The sequence below is a fragment of the Chiloscyllium plagiosum genome, chromosome 20 (assembly GCF_004010195.1).
Source record: "Chiloscyllium plagiosum isolate BGI_BamShark_2017 chromosome 20, ASM401019v2, whole genome shotgun sequence".
Taxonomy (NCBI): domain Eukaryota; kingdom Metazoa; phylum Chordata; class Chondrichthyes; order Orectolobiformes; family Hemiscylliidae; genus Chiloscyllium; species Chiloscyllium plagiosum.
In genome coordinates, this window is record NC_057729.1 from 15,614,595 (window position 1) to 15,633,232 (window position 18,638).

At 39.0% G+C, this 18,638-nt stretch overlaps 1 protein-coding gene across 3 annotated transcripts in view; it reads right to left on the reverse strand.

Annotated features, from left to right (window-relative positions):
- Positions 1-17,996, reverse strand: part of LOC122560041 (docking protein 5-like) — a 424,638-nt gene extending 406,642 nt beyond the window's left edge. For 2 of the 3 annotated variants that reach the window (XM_043710213.1, XM_043710215.1), the window contains exon 1: positions 14,249-14,483. In XM_043710213.1, the coding sequence (XP_043566148.1) occupies positions 14,249-14,314 (66 nt within the window). In that variant the 5' untranslated portion in view covers positions 14,315-14,483. Of the gene's footprint in view, positions 1-14,248; positions 14,484-17,971 lie in introns of those variants that run through there. The other variant, XM_043710214.1, reaches the window with a different exon arrangement.
- Between the last annotated feature and the right edge of the window lie 642 nt (positions 17,997-18,638).

The window sequence follows — 18,638 nt, forward strand, 5'->3', positions numbered from 1 at the left end:
CTACTCTCCTGCCATTCATTGAGTACTCCCTTGTCTCTTTACATCTTCCAAATGCATCATTTCACATTTATCATGGTTAAATTCCATCTGCCACTGATCTGTCCATCTAACAAACCCATCTAGGGTGGCATAGTGGCTCAGTGGTTAGCTATGCTGCCTCATAGCACCAGGGACCTAGGTGTGATTTCTGCCTTGGGTAACTGTCTGTGTGGAGTTTGCACATTCTCCCTGTGTCTGCCTGGGTTTCCTCCAGGTGCTCCAGTTTCCTCCTACAGTCCAAAGATGTGCAGGTCAGGTGAATTGGCCATGCTAAATTGCCCATCGTGTTAGTGGCATTAGTCAGGGGTAAATATAGGATCTGGGTGGGTTACTCTTCAGAAAATCATGACTTGTTCAGGCTTGTTGGGCCAAAGGACCTGTTTTCATACTGTAGGTAATCTAATCTATATCCTCCTATAATCTAACACCTTCTTCATTGTCAACAAATCAGCCAAACATCATGTCTCTGCAAACTTGCAAACAATAAAGGGACCCAACACTGCTTCTTATGGCATGCATTGGACACTGGCCTCCAGACACGCAAACAGCCTTCTACCACCACACTCTGTCATTAACCACTTAGCCAGTTGTGGAACCAACTTTCCAAGTTACCTTGGATTCCCTGTGTGCCATTCTACCTTTTTTATCAAAGTCCCAGAACTTTGACACTGGCTTTGCTGTATCAACATCAACCCCACTACCCTCATCTACACACCCGGTCACGTCTTCGGAAACTTTAATAAAAATTCTTTTAGGCATGACCTCAGTCTGTAATTCCCTGGTTTATATGTCCTGCCTTTCTTTATAAGTTGAACCATAATAACTTTCCTTCAATCCTTTCCTGAGGCCAGAGAGGAATTAATGATTGGGTGTAATTTCCTCCCTCATCTCCCATAACCGCCTGGAATAACAACTCATTCAGACCTGGGGATTTGTCCTGCAATTTAAACTGCAATATCTCCTCACTCCCTATGTCAAACTGTTCAAAAAACCTCACAGTTCCTCTTCCTGAATTCTCCATCCGTATCCTCCTCCAAAGTAAAGACAGATGTGGAGTATTCATTTAACACACCAATAATATCCTTCACTTCCAAGCACAAATTGTCCCCTTGGTACTTCTTATATTTTTCCTAGTTATCCTCTTCCTCTTGATATAAAATGCTTTGAAATTCTCTTTAATCCACCCACCAGTAATTTTTCATGTCCCGTTTTTGCTTTATGAAGTTCTCCCCTTCACATTCTATATCTATAGGAGTTTTCTTTGCTCTCTTTATACCTGTTAAAAGCCTTTCCATTCCTTCTTAACCAATCATGAACATTCCAGACATTTAGGGTTATCTGACCTTGCTGCTCCTACATTTGACATGAGAGGGAGCATGTTGGGCTTGTACTCTCACCAATTCTACTTTGAATTCCATTCCTACTCATGGACATGAAAAGCAACCTGCTTGTGTGCCTATGCGAAACAGCATGTCAGTGTGACAATATTGATCGCCTTTGGTGCTGACTGAAGCAGTAACACACTAACAGTGAATGACATGGCAAGCCATGGATGGGGCAAGCATACAGGCAGATGCCATATCAGCAAGACTGCAGCCCTGAGATGCAGGCTGGCCCAATCTGTGAGTTGGGGGTAAAATATCACTCCTGCAGCCTTTCAATGCTAGTGGCCTGCTGTGTTTCCTAATGAGCCTGCATTAGACAGATGCCATAATGGTCATGGGAGGTTGGCAAATGCCAGATGCCAAGCCTATTGACAAGGAGTTGAGAGACTAGTGCCTATGGATTAAACCCTGAAATGCTGATTGATGATGAAGAATATGGAAGATCCAGATACCCACTCTGATTTCCATGCTGAGATTTCTTAATAACTTATTTGGCATATTTAGTAAGATAGCAAGCTGAATTAACTGAATCAGGCCATTAATAAACATTTAACAAGCTAGAATGGCTCTTAATTGATAACTTACTGCTACTCAGCGAGACACGCCTTACCACTTGGAAAAAGGACAATCGATGCAGTGAAATTTTCCCAATGTGGAGATGATTCATGACTTGGACTTCCCATTTGATTCAGCTACAAATCCTACTATAGCCCACATTGTTCATACCACTGTAGAATTCTGCCCATGTCTCTGCTTTCAGTGGCTATAAAGGAAGACCATTCCAAACAATAAGGATCCTCTGTGAGCAAACATTTCTCCTCTTGTCTGTTTTAAATGGATGACCTTTTTTTTTAAAACAGTGACCTCAATGTTGAAATTCTCCCACCAGAGGAAATATCCTGTCCATATCCACCCTGTTAAAACACCTCAGGATATTAATGTTTCAATTAAGTTGCCACTTACCCTTCTAAACAGCCGCAGATATAAGCCTAACCTTCTAATCCTTCCTTATACCTCAACCTTTTCTTCCAAGTACTAGTGTTGCAAACCTTCTCTGCACTACCTCCAATACACTTACACAATTTTTAAATAAGCAGACTGATCTTGTATGTGGTCTCACCTATGCACTATATAACTTCTAGTTTTGTAATTCAACTCCCTTTGCAACAAATGATAACATTCTATTAGATTTCCTAATGGTTTGTTGTACCTGCATTCTAACCTGTTGTGAAATAAACATGAGCATACTGAGATCACTCAGCTAAATGGTCAATTTTAGATTTCCCCTTTGCCAAGTTTTTGCCCATTCACTTAATTCCTTATCCACAGCATATATTATTTCTTCAAAGAACTGAAATAAAGTCTTTAAACATGGCTTCATAAAAGGAAATAAAAATGTTTACTTTGCCTGAATACTTGGAATTTTTCTTTTGTCCTGCTATATCACTGTAACTAATAACTTGCAACAGTTTCTTCATTTTAGGCTGTCTGGGCCACGCCTCCCTCACTTTTTCAATAATGGAGCTCACAATCTAATGGAGCTACTACAAAATAATTTTGCAAAATTAAAACTAGCTACCTCACTATCCACTTCTTTCAAAACCTTAGGATGAAACCTAGTGGGCGGCACGGTGGCACAGTGGTTAGCACTGCTGCCTCGCAGCGCCAAAGACCCGGGTTCAATTCCCGCCTCAGGCGACTGACTGTGTGGAGTTTGCACGTTCTCCCCGTGTCTGCGTGGGTTTCCTCCGGGTGCTCCGGTTTCCTCCCACACTCCAAAGATGTGCAAGTCAGGTGAATTGGCCATGCTAAATTGCCCGTAGTGTTAGGTAAAGGGGTAAATGTAGGGGTATGGGTGGGTTACGCTTCGGCGGGTCGGTGTGGACTTGTTGGGCCGAAGGGCCTGTTTCCACACTGTAAGTAATCTAATCAGTCAGGCCTTGAGGACTTGTCTTTCTATGGTTCCAACAATCTTCTCAGTACCACTCCCTTTGTGATTGTGATTTTCCTGAGTTTCTCCTTCTTTTCATTTCCTGATTTACAGCTGTTTTTCAGATGTTCCTTGTATCCTCCACTATGAAGACCCATGCAAAGTTAACTATTTAATTTATCTGACATCTCCTTTCATCATCCTTCCAACTCTTCTATATGGTTCTGAAACTTGGACTACATATAGACACCACCTCTAGGCCCTTGAGAAGTATCTTCAATGTGATGGATGTTTTGCATCAGCTGGAGGACAGTGCACTAACATCAGCATCCTTGAAGCAGCTAACATCACTAGCATTGAGAACATAATTAGCCAAAACCAACTCTGTTGGGCTGACAACATGCTTTGGATGCCTGCGCTCTGATTGCTAAAGCAAATTCTCTTCACCCAGCTCAAGGACAGCACTCAAAGGAGAGAAGGACAACTGAAACATTTCAAAGAATCTCTTAAGTCTTCCATCAAGAAATGCAACATAAGTATCTTTGCATGGGAGTCTGTCGTTCAGCAGAAACCAACTTGGAAGAAATTCCTGTGTGAGGAGACAATTCTTTGAGAATACCTGACATCAAGAGGTAGTACAGAAAAGGAACTGGAGAAAAGAATGCCAATGATCTCAAGGCCAAAGACCTCCTGGAAATACCTGTCAAATATGTGGTCAGAGATTAAGCACTAGAGCAATGAATCTGCACAGTTACTGCCTGCGCTGTTTGAGTTCATGTATCTCTGGACATTGGAGTGCATGTAGTGAAATTCACAGCTGGCCTTGAAGGAACCTGTTTGGGAGAACTCACAGCACAAGAACAGAGAAGTAAATGTAACCTTGCTGTAAGTCTACAGGAGTGAGTACAGTGTGTTCTTTATAAAAGAGACTAAAGGGACAACTTTTTCACACAGAGGGTGATGTGGAGGCTGGTACAATTACAACATTTAAAAGTGATCTGGATGGGTATATGAATAGGAAGGATTTAGAGGGATAATGGGCCAAGTGCTGGCAAATGGGAATAGATTAGGGTTAGGATATCTGGGTGGCATGGACGGGTTGGACCGTTTGTTTCCGTGCTGTACATCTCTATGATTCTAGGATTGGGCTCATCAGCCTCATGAGGACCCACAGAACTCATGATCAGTGACACAGAATTTCCTCGATGGAGAACCATATTCATTATTGGTGACAATGACAATTTTCCATTATTAATTCCCTGGGCTCAATTCCCATAGGACCAATATTCCCTTTATTCAATATTTTCATTTATTACCATCTATTGAATCTCTTACTGTTTCTTTTATGCTTTTAGCTTGTTTTCTCTCATACTAAATTTTCCTTCTTATTAGAAAATAGTTGCTTTTAAAAAAAAAGTTCAATCTTTTGATCTGCCACCAAACATTGTGCAATTATATGGGCAGCACGGTGGCTCAGTGGTTAGCACTGCTGCCTCACAACACCAGGGTCCCAAGTTTGATTCCAGCCTCAGGCAACTGTCTGTGTGGACTTTGCACATTCTCCCTGTGTCTGCTTGGGTTTCCTCCCACAGTCCAAAGATGTGCCGGTCAAGTGAATTGGCCATGTTAAATTGCCCATGGTGTTAGGTGCATTAGTCAGAGGGAAATGGATCTGGGTGGGTTACTCTTCAGAGGGTTGGTGTGGACTCGTTGGGCCAAAGGGCCTGTTTCCACACTGTAGAGAATCTAATCTAATCATGCTGTTTATTTAAATTTAACTTTTACATTTTTAATTGGAATTTTTCTTTCTAAATGGAATGTATGCGCTCCATGTTTTCTGAAATATTCCCTTAAAGGTCTGTCACTACATTTCTATTGATCCCTTAACCTAATCTGCTCACTTTACTTAGCTTTGTTGTTGTGCCCTCATAATAGCCCTTTATTGAGTCTTCAACCTATTTCATTGTCCTTCAAAGTAATTTCAAAGAGAAGAAGCTGCCTAAGTTACCAGACTCCTGAATTACCATCTGGTCTATCAACCCAGCTTCATAAATGGATTGAGGATTTCTAACTCCTGCTGCGGACATTTGGACTCATTCTTAAAAGCAAGGATATTCATTAAGTAGTATCACAGAGTTAATCTGTACTCCAGTTTTTGCTGATTAAATTATCTCTTTATCCTTTCTGATTCAGTTTCTGCTTGTACATTTGCCAGTGTGCCTATGTTACAAATGATATCCTTTATGCTTGCCCCAACTAACTATATGTGAACTAAACCCTTCTTCGAAATTAACTTTGCCACAGAGCTGTTGTGATCCTTACAAAGTCAAAGCTCTCAGCAGAGGGAATGGGGAAGTACAGCATCTCTGTTCACAATGGGGGAAATTAAATAACAATCTGCTTATGGACAAGTGATGAGAATAGGGAGAGAGATTTGTGCAAATGATGAGTTTTAAAACAAAGATCAGTCTGACCCCAGACTAAAATGTTTATAAAAGGCAATGAAATGCAATTTTGTGACATTTGCTTGTTTTACCCACTTCTGGAGGTTATTTATTGGGCCATAGGTCACCTGTATATCAGCAAATTTGAAAAAGGACTATGGAATTAGACTCTGGAATATACACTGCGTTGTCTTTCAATAGCTGTTTTTGAACAACAAAGGAAAGACAAGAAAAAGTGGATTTGTTATCAAGAAACAGAAGCTGAAAATGTGTTGCTGGAAAAGCGCAGCATTCAAGGAGCAGGAGAATCGACGTTTTGGGCATCAAGAAATAGAAGCCAAGTTTCTCTCTCAAGCTCAGAGCCAGTGTCTGGTGAAAAAAAAACTTGAAAAGATAGTTATTCACTGAGAATTCAAGGATATCAGTAAGTTTCACCACGGTCAATGAAACGAGACATCAGCTAAACTGTCAGGCCTCAGGTGATTATCAGCGATGCTAAGAATGTTAAACAGCAATTGCCTTGCGTTTTTGTCATTACTAGATGCCCTCTTACTTGTTAAGTTATCTGTGTTTGTGTGGGTTTAATAATGTTTTTTTTGCTGGGGGGTGGGTGTTGGTCGCTAAGTCAAATGCTATTTATTTTACTCAAATAATTCTTCTAATTTGGCTCTTTCATTTTGATCTAGCTAATTATGTTTAATTTAAATGCAATGACTGCATGCTAAAAATAAATTAAACTATGCGTGACCAACTGAGAGGTGGTGAAAGAGAAGTGATTCCCCCTGTTCACCTTGTCATAAATTTAGAAACTCATGGTGCAATTACAAGCCATTGAATAATGAAAGATTGGACTGATGAAACAAATTGTTTCTCTGAAAACTTTTCAAAATGAAGAAACTACAGAGAAGGTTTTCTTGTTCCGCAAATTTTAAAAAGTCCTGAGGTGCCCACAGTTGACATCAATGTCTTCGTGGAGCAGGGTGAACAAACATATGAAAAGGTAAACACTTGCCCTTGGAAGAATTAGGAGTAGCCTAGGCATTTAAAGGTAAATTAAGTAAAGGTAAATTAAAGCTGAATTAGGAATACATTTCCAACAGATAGGAGAAAGTGAGGACTGCAGATGCTGGAGATCAGAGCTGAAAAATGTGTTGCTGGAAAAACGCAGCAGCTCAGGCAGCATCCAAGGAGCAGGAGAATTGACGTTTCGGGCATAAGCCCTTCTTCCTGCTCCGCTTTTCCAGCAACACATTTTTCATTTCCAACAGATAATAAAGAGGGAGAATTCCAGGAAAGGAAAGACAATGAAAGCCATTCTGAACCACACCTGACTTGGTTTTGAGGGCTGATTCAAGTTTGCACATTTAATCTCTGGGTTTTATGCAGAAAAGGTTGACACCCTCTTTATCTCATTGAAAAGTTTAGAACAGCAGTTAAAGTGGCCAATTCATCCTTGGGTATTACTATTACAGAATAGGCTGATAGGCAAACTCACAAAGTGTAAACTCTTGTACCAGGCAGACAGCCACTGACAATGACACAGCACAAGGACTTTTAAAATGTGCCCCAGCAGGAGCTAGAAGCATGCAGGCAAAATTTCCATAATCTTTAGAAATGCCTTGACCAGTGATATCAGGAAATTGAACTTAAGCAGCATGCCTTTGATCATTGGGTAGAGGCACTAAAAATTGATGCCATCTACAAAAGCTGGCAGAATTAATTCTCCACAAGGTACTAACAACTAAATACTGTTTACAATTTGGATTCATGTTGACTGAAAGAGAGGGCAAGGGCCCAGACAAAGCACAAAGCTGACCGATGAATATGGGCACTGTGACAAACTAAAAAGAAAAGAGAACAAAGCAGAGAGATTGGAATAGGAGAGATCAGATTAAGAGAAGTGAGAAGCTGCCTCAAGATCTACAATTGCAGGAAGCCCTGGGTATATAAAAGAAAATCATTGGCTCCAATATTTTCTAGAAACTCAGGCTGCACCATCAGTGTCTCTAGCATTAAAGATGTCAGTGTTTGCTCAGGCATGACTGTGGATCAGGACAGCTGTCAGGTGTTTGTACCAAAAAGAATGGTGACTGCTCATTGCTTAAAAAAAACAGAAAGAGAATTCACATTATCCGAGAAACTGCATGCTCACAGACCTTTCCACTTCACAAAAACACGAGATTCTCCCCTTAGCTGAAAATTAAATTGCAGTGTGCTGACAAAAGGGTTCATGGGGAAGTGTAAAGAAGTGGCACTGGTTACAATTTACTGGGAGAGTGAACTTTTGTGGCCTCTCAAAACAGTGGAGGTCATCCTAAATTTGCCAAGGTCAAGGATAAGTATTTTGTTTGAAAATAATTTGGCAACATATACCCCTCAAGCAGAAAAGGACAGCAGAGAGAGAACAGGGAGGCTGGAGAGAAACAGCAGCAAACACCAAGTAAGCTGGAAATGGAGGTTCAGAAATTCAATGGTACCAAATTTTGTGAGGATTAGATTTACTAAAGAGGAGTCTGCCTGATTAAACTAGTGGAAAATGACAGAGGCCAGGAATAGAGATAGTTTCAGAAGTTCTACAGGGGGTAGTAAAACCCTATGATTTGAGGTAGCCCAGAAAGGGTCATTCAAATTAAACAGGGCCGAAAATAAGTCAGAGATACCAGAAATGATCAGGACAGATCATGAAGAACTTAAAAGTGCCAAAGCTAGATTGATAGCCACATAAAAGGCAGCAAGTAGGGCAGAACTGAAGCCTCATTTAATGGAAGAGTCACAGGGAGTAGAACCAAAGCTGAACATTCACCTTGTGGCAGTAGTCTTCCAATAAAAACATTTGGGAAACATTTGGGGCAAACCCATTCCCAAAACAAACAGAAAAGGGAATGGAACATATTCCCAGTAGGAATGAATGTGGAGGTCACAGGGACATCGCAGTGAATTAAACACAGACCCATCTGGGATATCAAAGGATCAAAACCAAGTCTCAACCCCAATATGTCAGATCAAGTTGATGTAAGGTTAAATGAGCATTAGGTGCAAGATGAAAATCCAGGCACTCTGTAGGAGATAAACCCACCAACATCCGAAAAATCTAATTTGTAAAAAAAAAATGGATTCTGAAATGTGGCAGTGAAGGGTTAAGTTTTTGGAACATGGTGCAGCTTGGTGCATAAATCCACCTGCCAATCCCAAAGCAGGTTTTCAAGCCAGGTTATGATGAAGAGAGTGAATAAGGATTCAATATTTGCATTATTATTTCATATTAATCTGGTAGGAGAACACTTATTGCAAATTCAAAGGAGAAGTATTTTTTGCATCTGTACTTTGTGGTCAGGAGATGTTATGATGATGGCAAACACAGATGTTGATATTCAGCTCCAATGATCCGATTTCAATACAAGGGTCCTATGTGGACTAAAGTGACTTTTGAAAAGGACAATTACGAACCTAAAATGGCTGCTGTCACCTCCTGACCAGGCTGGAAAAAGCTCATGAAACCATGAAGAATTAGTTTTAAGTGAAATTGATCTCAGTATAAAATAGTACTGAAACTCAGATCTATATCTCCCATTTGATGCACACCTATCTGGAAGGTAAGTGAGGATGGAAGTCACTTGCAGATCATCTCTCTTGAAAAAAAGCAACAGAGCTGGACTTGAGAGCACTGAACTATATTCCAAGAGCTGTTCATGAGCTGCAGAGAGACATGAGAAAATGTAAGAACAGGAATACACACTCCCACTCACCGTTTGTCAATGCCAAATGATAAAGCAACTTAGAAAAACACCATTAACTGAAATGTTGATATTAGCTAACTTTGCCACTGCTGAAGAAACAAGTAAACAGCTAAATAGTCAGGATTCAGCTCTTTCTCAAACCTCACAGACACTAAAAACTTAAAGTTCAAATTGCCTTTACTTTCTGATCTGAAATAAATACGTTTCCCAACTTTCCTTTTTAAGCTGAAACATCTGAATATTTTATGTCATGTTTTTAATTTTCTTTAAGTTGGTGGTAAAATTCCTCCTTATTTCACTCCAGAAAACCCTGTACCTTCAGATTCTTTATTTTTATCTCATTAATTATGTATAATTGAAGTGTGATAGCTGTATGTCTTAAAGGAAATTAAATATTTGTATGACCGTCCGGTAGACGGTTAAAAAGGGAAGAGATACTACCTCCCCATCTGGTCATAAAATAGATTAAAACCATTCTGGAATTCCATTTTACAGGTAGGACCTCAATTATTCATGTCATTTATTAATGATTTGGATAATGGCATAGAAAGCCATATATTCAAAATTGCTGATGATGCAAAGTTAGATGGCATGGTAGATAACATAGACGATAGCATAAAATTACAATGCGATATTGATAGAATAAGTGAATGGTCAAAACTGTGGTAGGTATAAGCCAGTGTGAGGTTATCTATTTTAGACTGAGAAAGAATACATCAAGGTGCTGTCTAGTTGGTATGAAGTTAAATACAGTGGATGTCCGAAGAGACTTGGGGGTTCAGGTACATAGATCTTTAAGATGTCACAAACAGGTGCGGATAATAATCAAGAAAGCTAATTGATTGCTGACTTTATATTTCAATGACTGGAGTATTAGGATGCAGAAGTTATATTGCAAAACCCTGGCTAGATTGTACTTGGAGTACTGTCAGCAGTTCTGGGCACCACACCTCAGGGAGGATATATTGTTGTAGGAAGTACAACGTAGGTTAATAAGAATAATACCTGTTCTTCAGGGGTTATGATTTGAGGAGAAATCATACAAATCTGGCCTGTTTTTTGTAAGTTTTAGAAGATTATGGGGTGATCTGATAAAAGTCTTCAAGATAGTAACAGGAAAATTCAGGGTAGATAAAGATAAATTATTTCCATTGGTTGGGGATTCTAGAACCAAGGGGCATAGTCTGAGAATTAAGGAGAGTCCATTAAGGAGAATGTTAGGAAGGACTCGTACATACAAAAAGTGGAAAAGGTTTGTAACTCTTTTCCACAAACGGTACTGGGTATAAGATCAGTTGTTAATTTTAAATTTGAAATAGATAATTCTTTGTAAGCATATGTATTAAAGGATATAATCTAAGGCAGGTATATGGAATTAGGCCACAAATCAGCCATGATCTCATTGAATGGTGGAACAGGCTCAGGGGGCTGAATGGCCTACTCCTGGCCCTATGTTATAGTTGCTCAGCTGATAGCACACATGCCTCTGAATTGGAAGGATGTGGGTTCAAGCCCCACTAACAGTTTGACTATAAATATTAAAAACAGCCAGTCCAATGGACTACTGAAGGCATCCTGCACTGTTACCACTTTTCTGATGAAATGTTAAATCAAGGGTCCTTCTGCTTCCTTAGTGGATATAAAAAATCCTTTGGCATCTTTTCACTGAAAAGGATGTAAATTATCCTTAATGACCTGGACAATATCTATCACTTAATTAACATCATGAGAACAGATTATCTGGTCATTATCACATTGCTGTTTATGGAAACTTGCTATGTGCTAATGTTAGCTGCCAAATGATCTATCTAGACAGGCTGGAGGCTGGAAGAACATGGCAAGCCAGGCAGCGTCAAGAGGTAGAGAATTTGATGTTTCGGGTGTAACCCTTCTTCAGGGCTGGGGGTGGATGTGGGGGCAGTTGTAGATAAATGAGGTGGCAAGGGCAGGGTGGTGAAGTGGAGATAGGTGAAGACAGGCAGAGGATATGACCTGGTTGGTCAATGGGAGGAGTGAATCCGGTTGGTAGCAGGGAGCAGTGGAAGGAATTGGGAGGGGTTTAGAAGGGGGTCGGGGATGGGAAGGGAGTCGGGGAATGGGAAGGGAGGTTATTTGAAATTGGAGAACTCAATGTTGAGTCGAAGGCAGATATAGCTTGCAATAATGACAGCACTTCAAAAATAGTTTGTTGATTAAAAAGTGCTTTGGAACATTCCTGTGGTTCAGGAAAGGTGCTATATAAAAACATATGTCTTTCACATTTAAAAAAAACTAAATTTTATAAATAGATGAAGAGAGTACAAAAAGCAAAGTGACATTGAACTTTTATAAAACGCTGGTTTGGCTGCAAGTGGAGCATTTTGTCCATTTCTGAGGAGCAGACTTTAAGAAAGATGTAAAGACATTAGAGTGGGTGCAGAAACAAAATGCCGAATGTGGGGACTGCAGTTGCTGGAGATAAGAGTCGAGAATGAGGTGCTGGAAAAGCTTAGCAGGTCAGGCAGCATCCGAGGAGCAGGAGAATTGGCGTTTTGGGCAAAAGCACTTCATCAGGAAATCCATTATCCCTAATGAAGGGCTTTTGCTCAAAGCGTCAATTATCCTGCTTCTCAGATGCTGCCCGACCTGCTAAGCTTTTCCAGCACCTCATTCTCGATGCAGAAACAAAATGTACAAGTATAGTTCTGGAGAAGTGGTGTCTTTGCAATTTCTGTTATGTAGATTGGTTGGAGACGCTGGAGTTGTTTTTCTTCGAGAAGTTTGAGAGATCTGTCAGACATGTTCAAAGTAGCGTGGGATCTGTACAGCAAGAAACTTTTCACTGATAAAAGTGTCTGGAATCAGAGGACAGCAATGCAAGGTGGATGGCAAAAGAACGAAAGGTAACATGAGGAAAAAAGTTTTCATTTTCCCTGCGATGTGAAAAGCTCAGCCTGTCAGTGTGGTGGAAGCAGAATTAAAGGTGACATTCAAAAGGGATTTGAGTAATTGTGTGGAAGAAAAATAAGGATTGCAGGGCTAAGGGGAAAATGCAGGGTGCCGGAACCAGCTGAGTTGCTCTTGCAGAGAGCTGGCATGGACAGTGAAGGGTCACATAACATCCTTCTATGCTGCAATAATTCGGCGGCTCCAAATTGATGGCATCTATAATTGATCATATTTACTCCTTTTTGTATAAGCTCCTACTTCAAATGCCATTTAAAAACATTACAAAGTTGAAATACAATCCAAAAGAATCTTAACTTGTTCATAGCTGACAAAAAAATTTGTGTTTTCTGTACATTTAACAGTTAATAAAAAAATGCAAATCTAATTTAGTAGAACACGGATATAAGTGAATAACCAGACAGGCTCGCACTAGACCACTTAAGCCCAGGAGGTTGTTTGGGAGTTCGTGTCTCACAGTTTCTTTATCTTGATCTCAAGGACAGGTATAGCATTATCTTTCCAGAGCATTGACCACTACTTCAGTAATATGCCTTCATACTTCACATCAACTTGCACTCTTTTTTACCCGCGCAACCCCTCCGCCATGTTCTCCAAATTTCAAACACCATACATTCAAAGAGCAGTTTTCATAGCAAAGCATTTGCAAAGCTTGCTCTCAATCATCCAGCACAATGACATAGATTAAAGCAAATGCTGTTTATTTATAAGACGGTCATGTATATGGTCCAGAAAAAATTGTGATCTTTCCTTTGTCAAGCCAAATAAAAACTGCCAAACAGTTCTTTACAAGAAAACTACTTAAAGTTCCTATAGACTTCAACTTCACTTGATACCTTAACTCAACTTTGACCTTTTCAAACATCTTATTTGCTTACCAATTACATTCAATCTGAGCTTGCTTAACATATATGAGGAGGTTTCTTCAACTCATTATGACAGAGATTTATAAATATTGTAGATAACCAATTATACACACAAGAGGAAACTCAGTATAGGTGCAGGCTCTTCCAAAAATATGAATAAGAATAATATTTCAGTAATGATTTCAAATATATTAATGTAAAAGGACACATCTCACATTGTGAGCTGTAGTGTTGCCACTTGATACGTACCACAATCAGATGCAACTTCAAACAACGTACACTGTGATGAATTTTAAATACATTTTGAAAAGTGAAGAGAAATAATTTCATCATTTCACAAGCTCATTTCATTATTATACTCTGGTAAAGCATTATTTATTTTGAACAAGAAACTTTCCTTCATTGTACTCTACTCTTTCACACACTTGGAAGTAAAATCATTTGTTTTAGAATGATTACAACAAATGTAAGCTAAATATTAATTTTATACATACCACTTCATTTTGATCACTAGATACTGTTTTAGTTACTTCATTTCAACATAATTTTCTATTTGGGACACCCATCTGTCATCAAGTAATAAAACATATGTGTTCAGTTTAAAACAAAAGCAGCAAAAACAGTAACTTTTCCAGAATCATAATAAAAAGTCATTCAATAAGGTGACTTATTGTAATGTACAATCCTCCTGATAATGTTGCTCAATGAAATTAAAAAGCCAAAGTACAGTATTTATGATATCATTATAAACTGTGGATATAATCCCTTGTTGCTAATCTACAGTAACAGCTCGTATCTGAGCTACACTTATTACTAATGATATATACTCCATTCATTGTAAATATTGACACAAAGACAATGCTTTGACGTAAAGAACAAAGCATTAAAGAAAAATGCTCACCCCTAAGCGTCTGCTACGAATCTTCACATATCCCTGCTTGACAATGTCATTAAAATTTGAAGCCATTACTTTTCTGCTCAGCTCAGTTACTGAATATTATGTCAGTACTGTACTCCAGCTCCAAATGCAGTTTCTCCCGCTCTCAGTTTATCCACAGCTCAGCATCTGCTTAAACCTCCCGGCCCAGGGGCTAGCAGCAAGGCTTATTCCACCTACAAAGTGAGGGAGAGACAGTGAGACGGTATGTCACAGTGGGAACGCATCAGCTGATACTCGATCATTGCTGCTTCACGGAATGTACCACCATTCTCACTCACTGAAGGGCTGGTGTCAAAGGGTTCACGTCTACTAGAATGAAGTTACTGGCTCAAGCACAATGCTCTGATGCCAAAGATTTCGGCTTCTGTCAAAGACCTACGTAAATACTATTGTTAGCTTCTTAAATAAAGCAAATCTTTTGGAGCATTTTACGCTTTCATGGAAATCTCAGTGCACAAAACAGATAAGAAATTAAAACAACCCTTCAGAAAAATATAGGAAAGCTACTTTTATTTTTACAATTGGCTATTTTCAAGACTGCGTTTAGTGTTGTGATTCGAGTCTCTGCTTAAAATGTACATTATAGTGTACATTTGCTGCATGAAGCCTGACTCATAAAGCAATCCAAACCTGAAGGCTTTATCTTTGTGAAATTTAGCACAGGAAATCTGGATATTAAATAAAGTATAGCTGTGAGTTGTTCTCAAACTATTAATCATTGCATCTGTCAAATATATGTAATTACTTCATCAGCAGCATAAATAGCTAAATCCTTTGATGAGTGCAGCAAGTTTGTTGCAATTAACTTTGCATATAACAAACGCAAAACCAAAAGCATGTTTGTTTATTTGCATTTGTTTCAGTAATAACAAAAATAAGCAGAGTCTCAATATTTAATTATCTCGTGCTTTGAATTATTGAATCTCATTTTGCCATGCACTTTGTTATAAAATATGAATTTCAGACTCAAAGGATCAAACGTTTTTATATAAAAAAGAAAGGGTATTGTTTTACATTTTTCATTGCTGCCAATAACTCAAAATGCTTATAAAGTTTGATATAAACCATTGTGTTTAATTGCTATAACGTCATATTTTCTAGCACAGATGCTGAAGGAACAATCTCTCATGTTACATGTTGATCAAAAGCTTCAGGGTACATATACCTTACAGGTCATAATCAGTGTTCTTCACAGAGAAACAGATCTCTGTAAAAAGCCCCCTTTTTTATAATAAATCAAGGGAAGCATTTTTTGAAATTTCTTTCTGGAAAAATAAACTCGTATAGTGAATTTCTATCATGAAGATCCAAGTATATTTGCTCCCTGTTTTAATGAAAAACAATGCAATTGAAGGCTTTGCATAAATAGATCTACCTTCAGTGAGACCTGGATAGTGGGCAGGTCTGTGTGAAGGGAAGAATCTGCCTGCAAGCTGCTTGCATCATCTCCCTGACCCCATTTTTTTGTGGCCTGCATTCTCCCCAGAGGCCTGCTTATTATTTCTTAGTCCTTTCACTAAAGGGATGAAGAACAGAAATAATGATGTGGACATAAATGCAGTTTTTGGTTTACTCCGATGGCAAGCTATGCATTGCCTACAGCAAACCAACAAACCTGAACATTTCATCAATATGCAGGTAAGTGAAGGTGTGCGGTGTAACCAAATTTGTTTCAGATTCAGGAGTTTTTATAGCTCAGCTGAAGCTTTGGGAAACAGAATTCGTTCTGTCACAATAACAAGAAGAGGTAATCTGACAACAGATGCTTAGGATTTAAGGCAAGTTGGAAATCAGTAAGAGCAGATATTGGTTACTTTCACTGTAACAAGTAGAAATGACTTTCTACTTTATGCCCAATGTATAGTACAATAGTATCTGCACATCAAAAGTAGTTAATTGTTGTAAAGTGATTTGAGTTATCGAGAGATTGTGAAAGGCACTATATCAATGCAAGTTTCTTTTTGTTACAGGATTTTTTTTGCCACTTGTACTCTCGAGCCATGAATCACTATTGGCTAAAAGCATATTTGCGATACCATTGTAACTCTAAGGTTATTAGACTGAATGATTTTTGATACAAAAGCTGGTTCTTGAAGTGTATCTTGTCAATTCTTCCTAAGCTGCAATCACCGACAATGACATTTTGCAGCAACAAGTTGTAACATGAAGGTAAGCCTCAATCATGAATTGTCAATAACTTAGTGATAACAAGCAGCTTTCTGCATTTCTTGAGTCCAAACAAAATTTCATTGAAGAAGCTGAGGAAGCTCAGTGGTGTTCCTGATAACATTGCAGTCCTACCTCAAGACATCGACTATGGCTTCTTAGCATTACATAAAGACCATAAAATAACTCAAACAATGTTACTGTAGCAGAAAACACTACTTAATTGGTTTATTACTCACTTTACCGAGAACTAATAAATGTCATGCCTGGAATAATCTGATTTGGTAACTTTTTAATGAAATCACAGATTAATTCTTGATTAGATGTAAACTTTGCCAATATAAATCAGGAACTTTTACTTTATAGTGACTAATACATTTTGTAAATGTCTTACTTTGTTTTTAATTTAATCAAACTGACTGTAGGATATGGTATTGCTCGTGCTAACTCTCTCAACACCCATGTTCCTCTGAATAATTGAGTAAAGGTGAATTACGAGCACAGTGTTGATAAATAAGACATGACATTCACAGGAAAATATTTGACACCATTAATGGACATTACTGAGACAAAAGAGTTTGTTCAAATCAGAATTGACACAATCTTTGCTATCTCCTAGTACCTGCCAAAGAGTGGTTAGAGATAGAAATCATTATAACACAAGATGAAATCTTCCCCTCCCTGAGGATGGAAAAGAGCTGACAAGAAGAGGTAATATTTGGGTAAGTTGTCACAAAGGAGGTATTTGCTCCCTTTTTGCCAACTCACCAATTAAGCTGGTGAAAAGGTCAACAAAGAGTTTCTTTGAGCTGCTACTAACTAATGGCTACTTAAGAATCGCAACTTGTCATGCCTCTGATTATCTGGCTTCCCGATGGGCAAGAAAGGTGGCTAGTTTCCCAATTTGGAAATCAAGACAAATTGTCTGCTAAGTCAGTGTGGAAGAAGGGAAAACTCAATTTACTTCAACATGGGAGAATTTGGAAATAAGGTAAGGGTTGGCCTTTGAAAGTTAGATTCCTGATCCATCCTTCTCCCCATGACTCTCACTTTGCAACTAGTTGATAAAAATCACTTCTTCTTGCCTTTTGATTCTCTCAGGAGTAGGCCTCAACCCAGCATCTGATTGGCCAGCAACTTCAGGCAAACCAGGACATGACTATCAAAGCCTGTGATAATCCTCTCCCGATCAGCTCTTAATTAATTGGTTGGCAAGAATGGCAAGTTGGCTCAGCCAGTGGGTGTTATGTTAGTTACTATCTAACATGCTCACCCCTGCACTTTCAGAAAAGCAAGTAAATCACATCCATAACATAGTTGAGGCAAACAGTGTGAATGGATTAAAGATCAAGCTTAACAAGTACATGATGGAGAAGGGAATACTGTACAAAGCTGTAATAATAAGATTAGATGAAATAGAATGGAATGAGGCTCACGTGGAATGTAACCTCTTACATAATCAGACTAAAGGATTGTCTGTGTTGGTCAGCAGTAAGAACTGGCATTCATTACACTTACATTTGTCCACATTCTTTCTTGGTTTATGCAGTGATCATGACCGTAATTAGAGAGGCAGGTCGCACAGTATCATCTACATGGGATCAGGGACCTATGTGTACAGGGAAAGAAACTGTATAAATCTGTAACCAACTGGACTGAAGAGATTTCAATGAACATTCAACTCACAATTGGATGTAGGAGCTATAAGCTAGAACACTTAAGACAATGTCAATCCAGTACAGGAAGTTTAACAATTAGAAGAGAGGGGGAAAGGAAATTAAGATAGATCAAATGGGACAGAATGAAAAGTTATAAAAACAGCATTTTATTTTATCCATGCCAGATTTGTGTCAGTTGGGAGCAACTCATTTCCCCTCCCCCCACCTTGTCTCAGTCAAATCCCTCGAACTCAGCACCGCCTTCCTAACCTGCCTGCTCCTTGGATGCTGCCTGACCTGCTGCACTTTTCCAGCAACACATTTTCAGCTCAGTTGGGAGCAATCTCATCTGAGTCACAAGCTACTAGGTTAAGAGGGTAATCACAAAACTCACAGCTCACACTTGAGTGCAGTGCTGTGCAGGTGCTGCTTTGTTGCAAGTGTCATCTTGTGGATGAAATATTAAACTGAGGTCACATCTCTGTTTAAATGATCCGATCACAGTATTTTAAATAATTGTCACTACT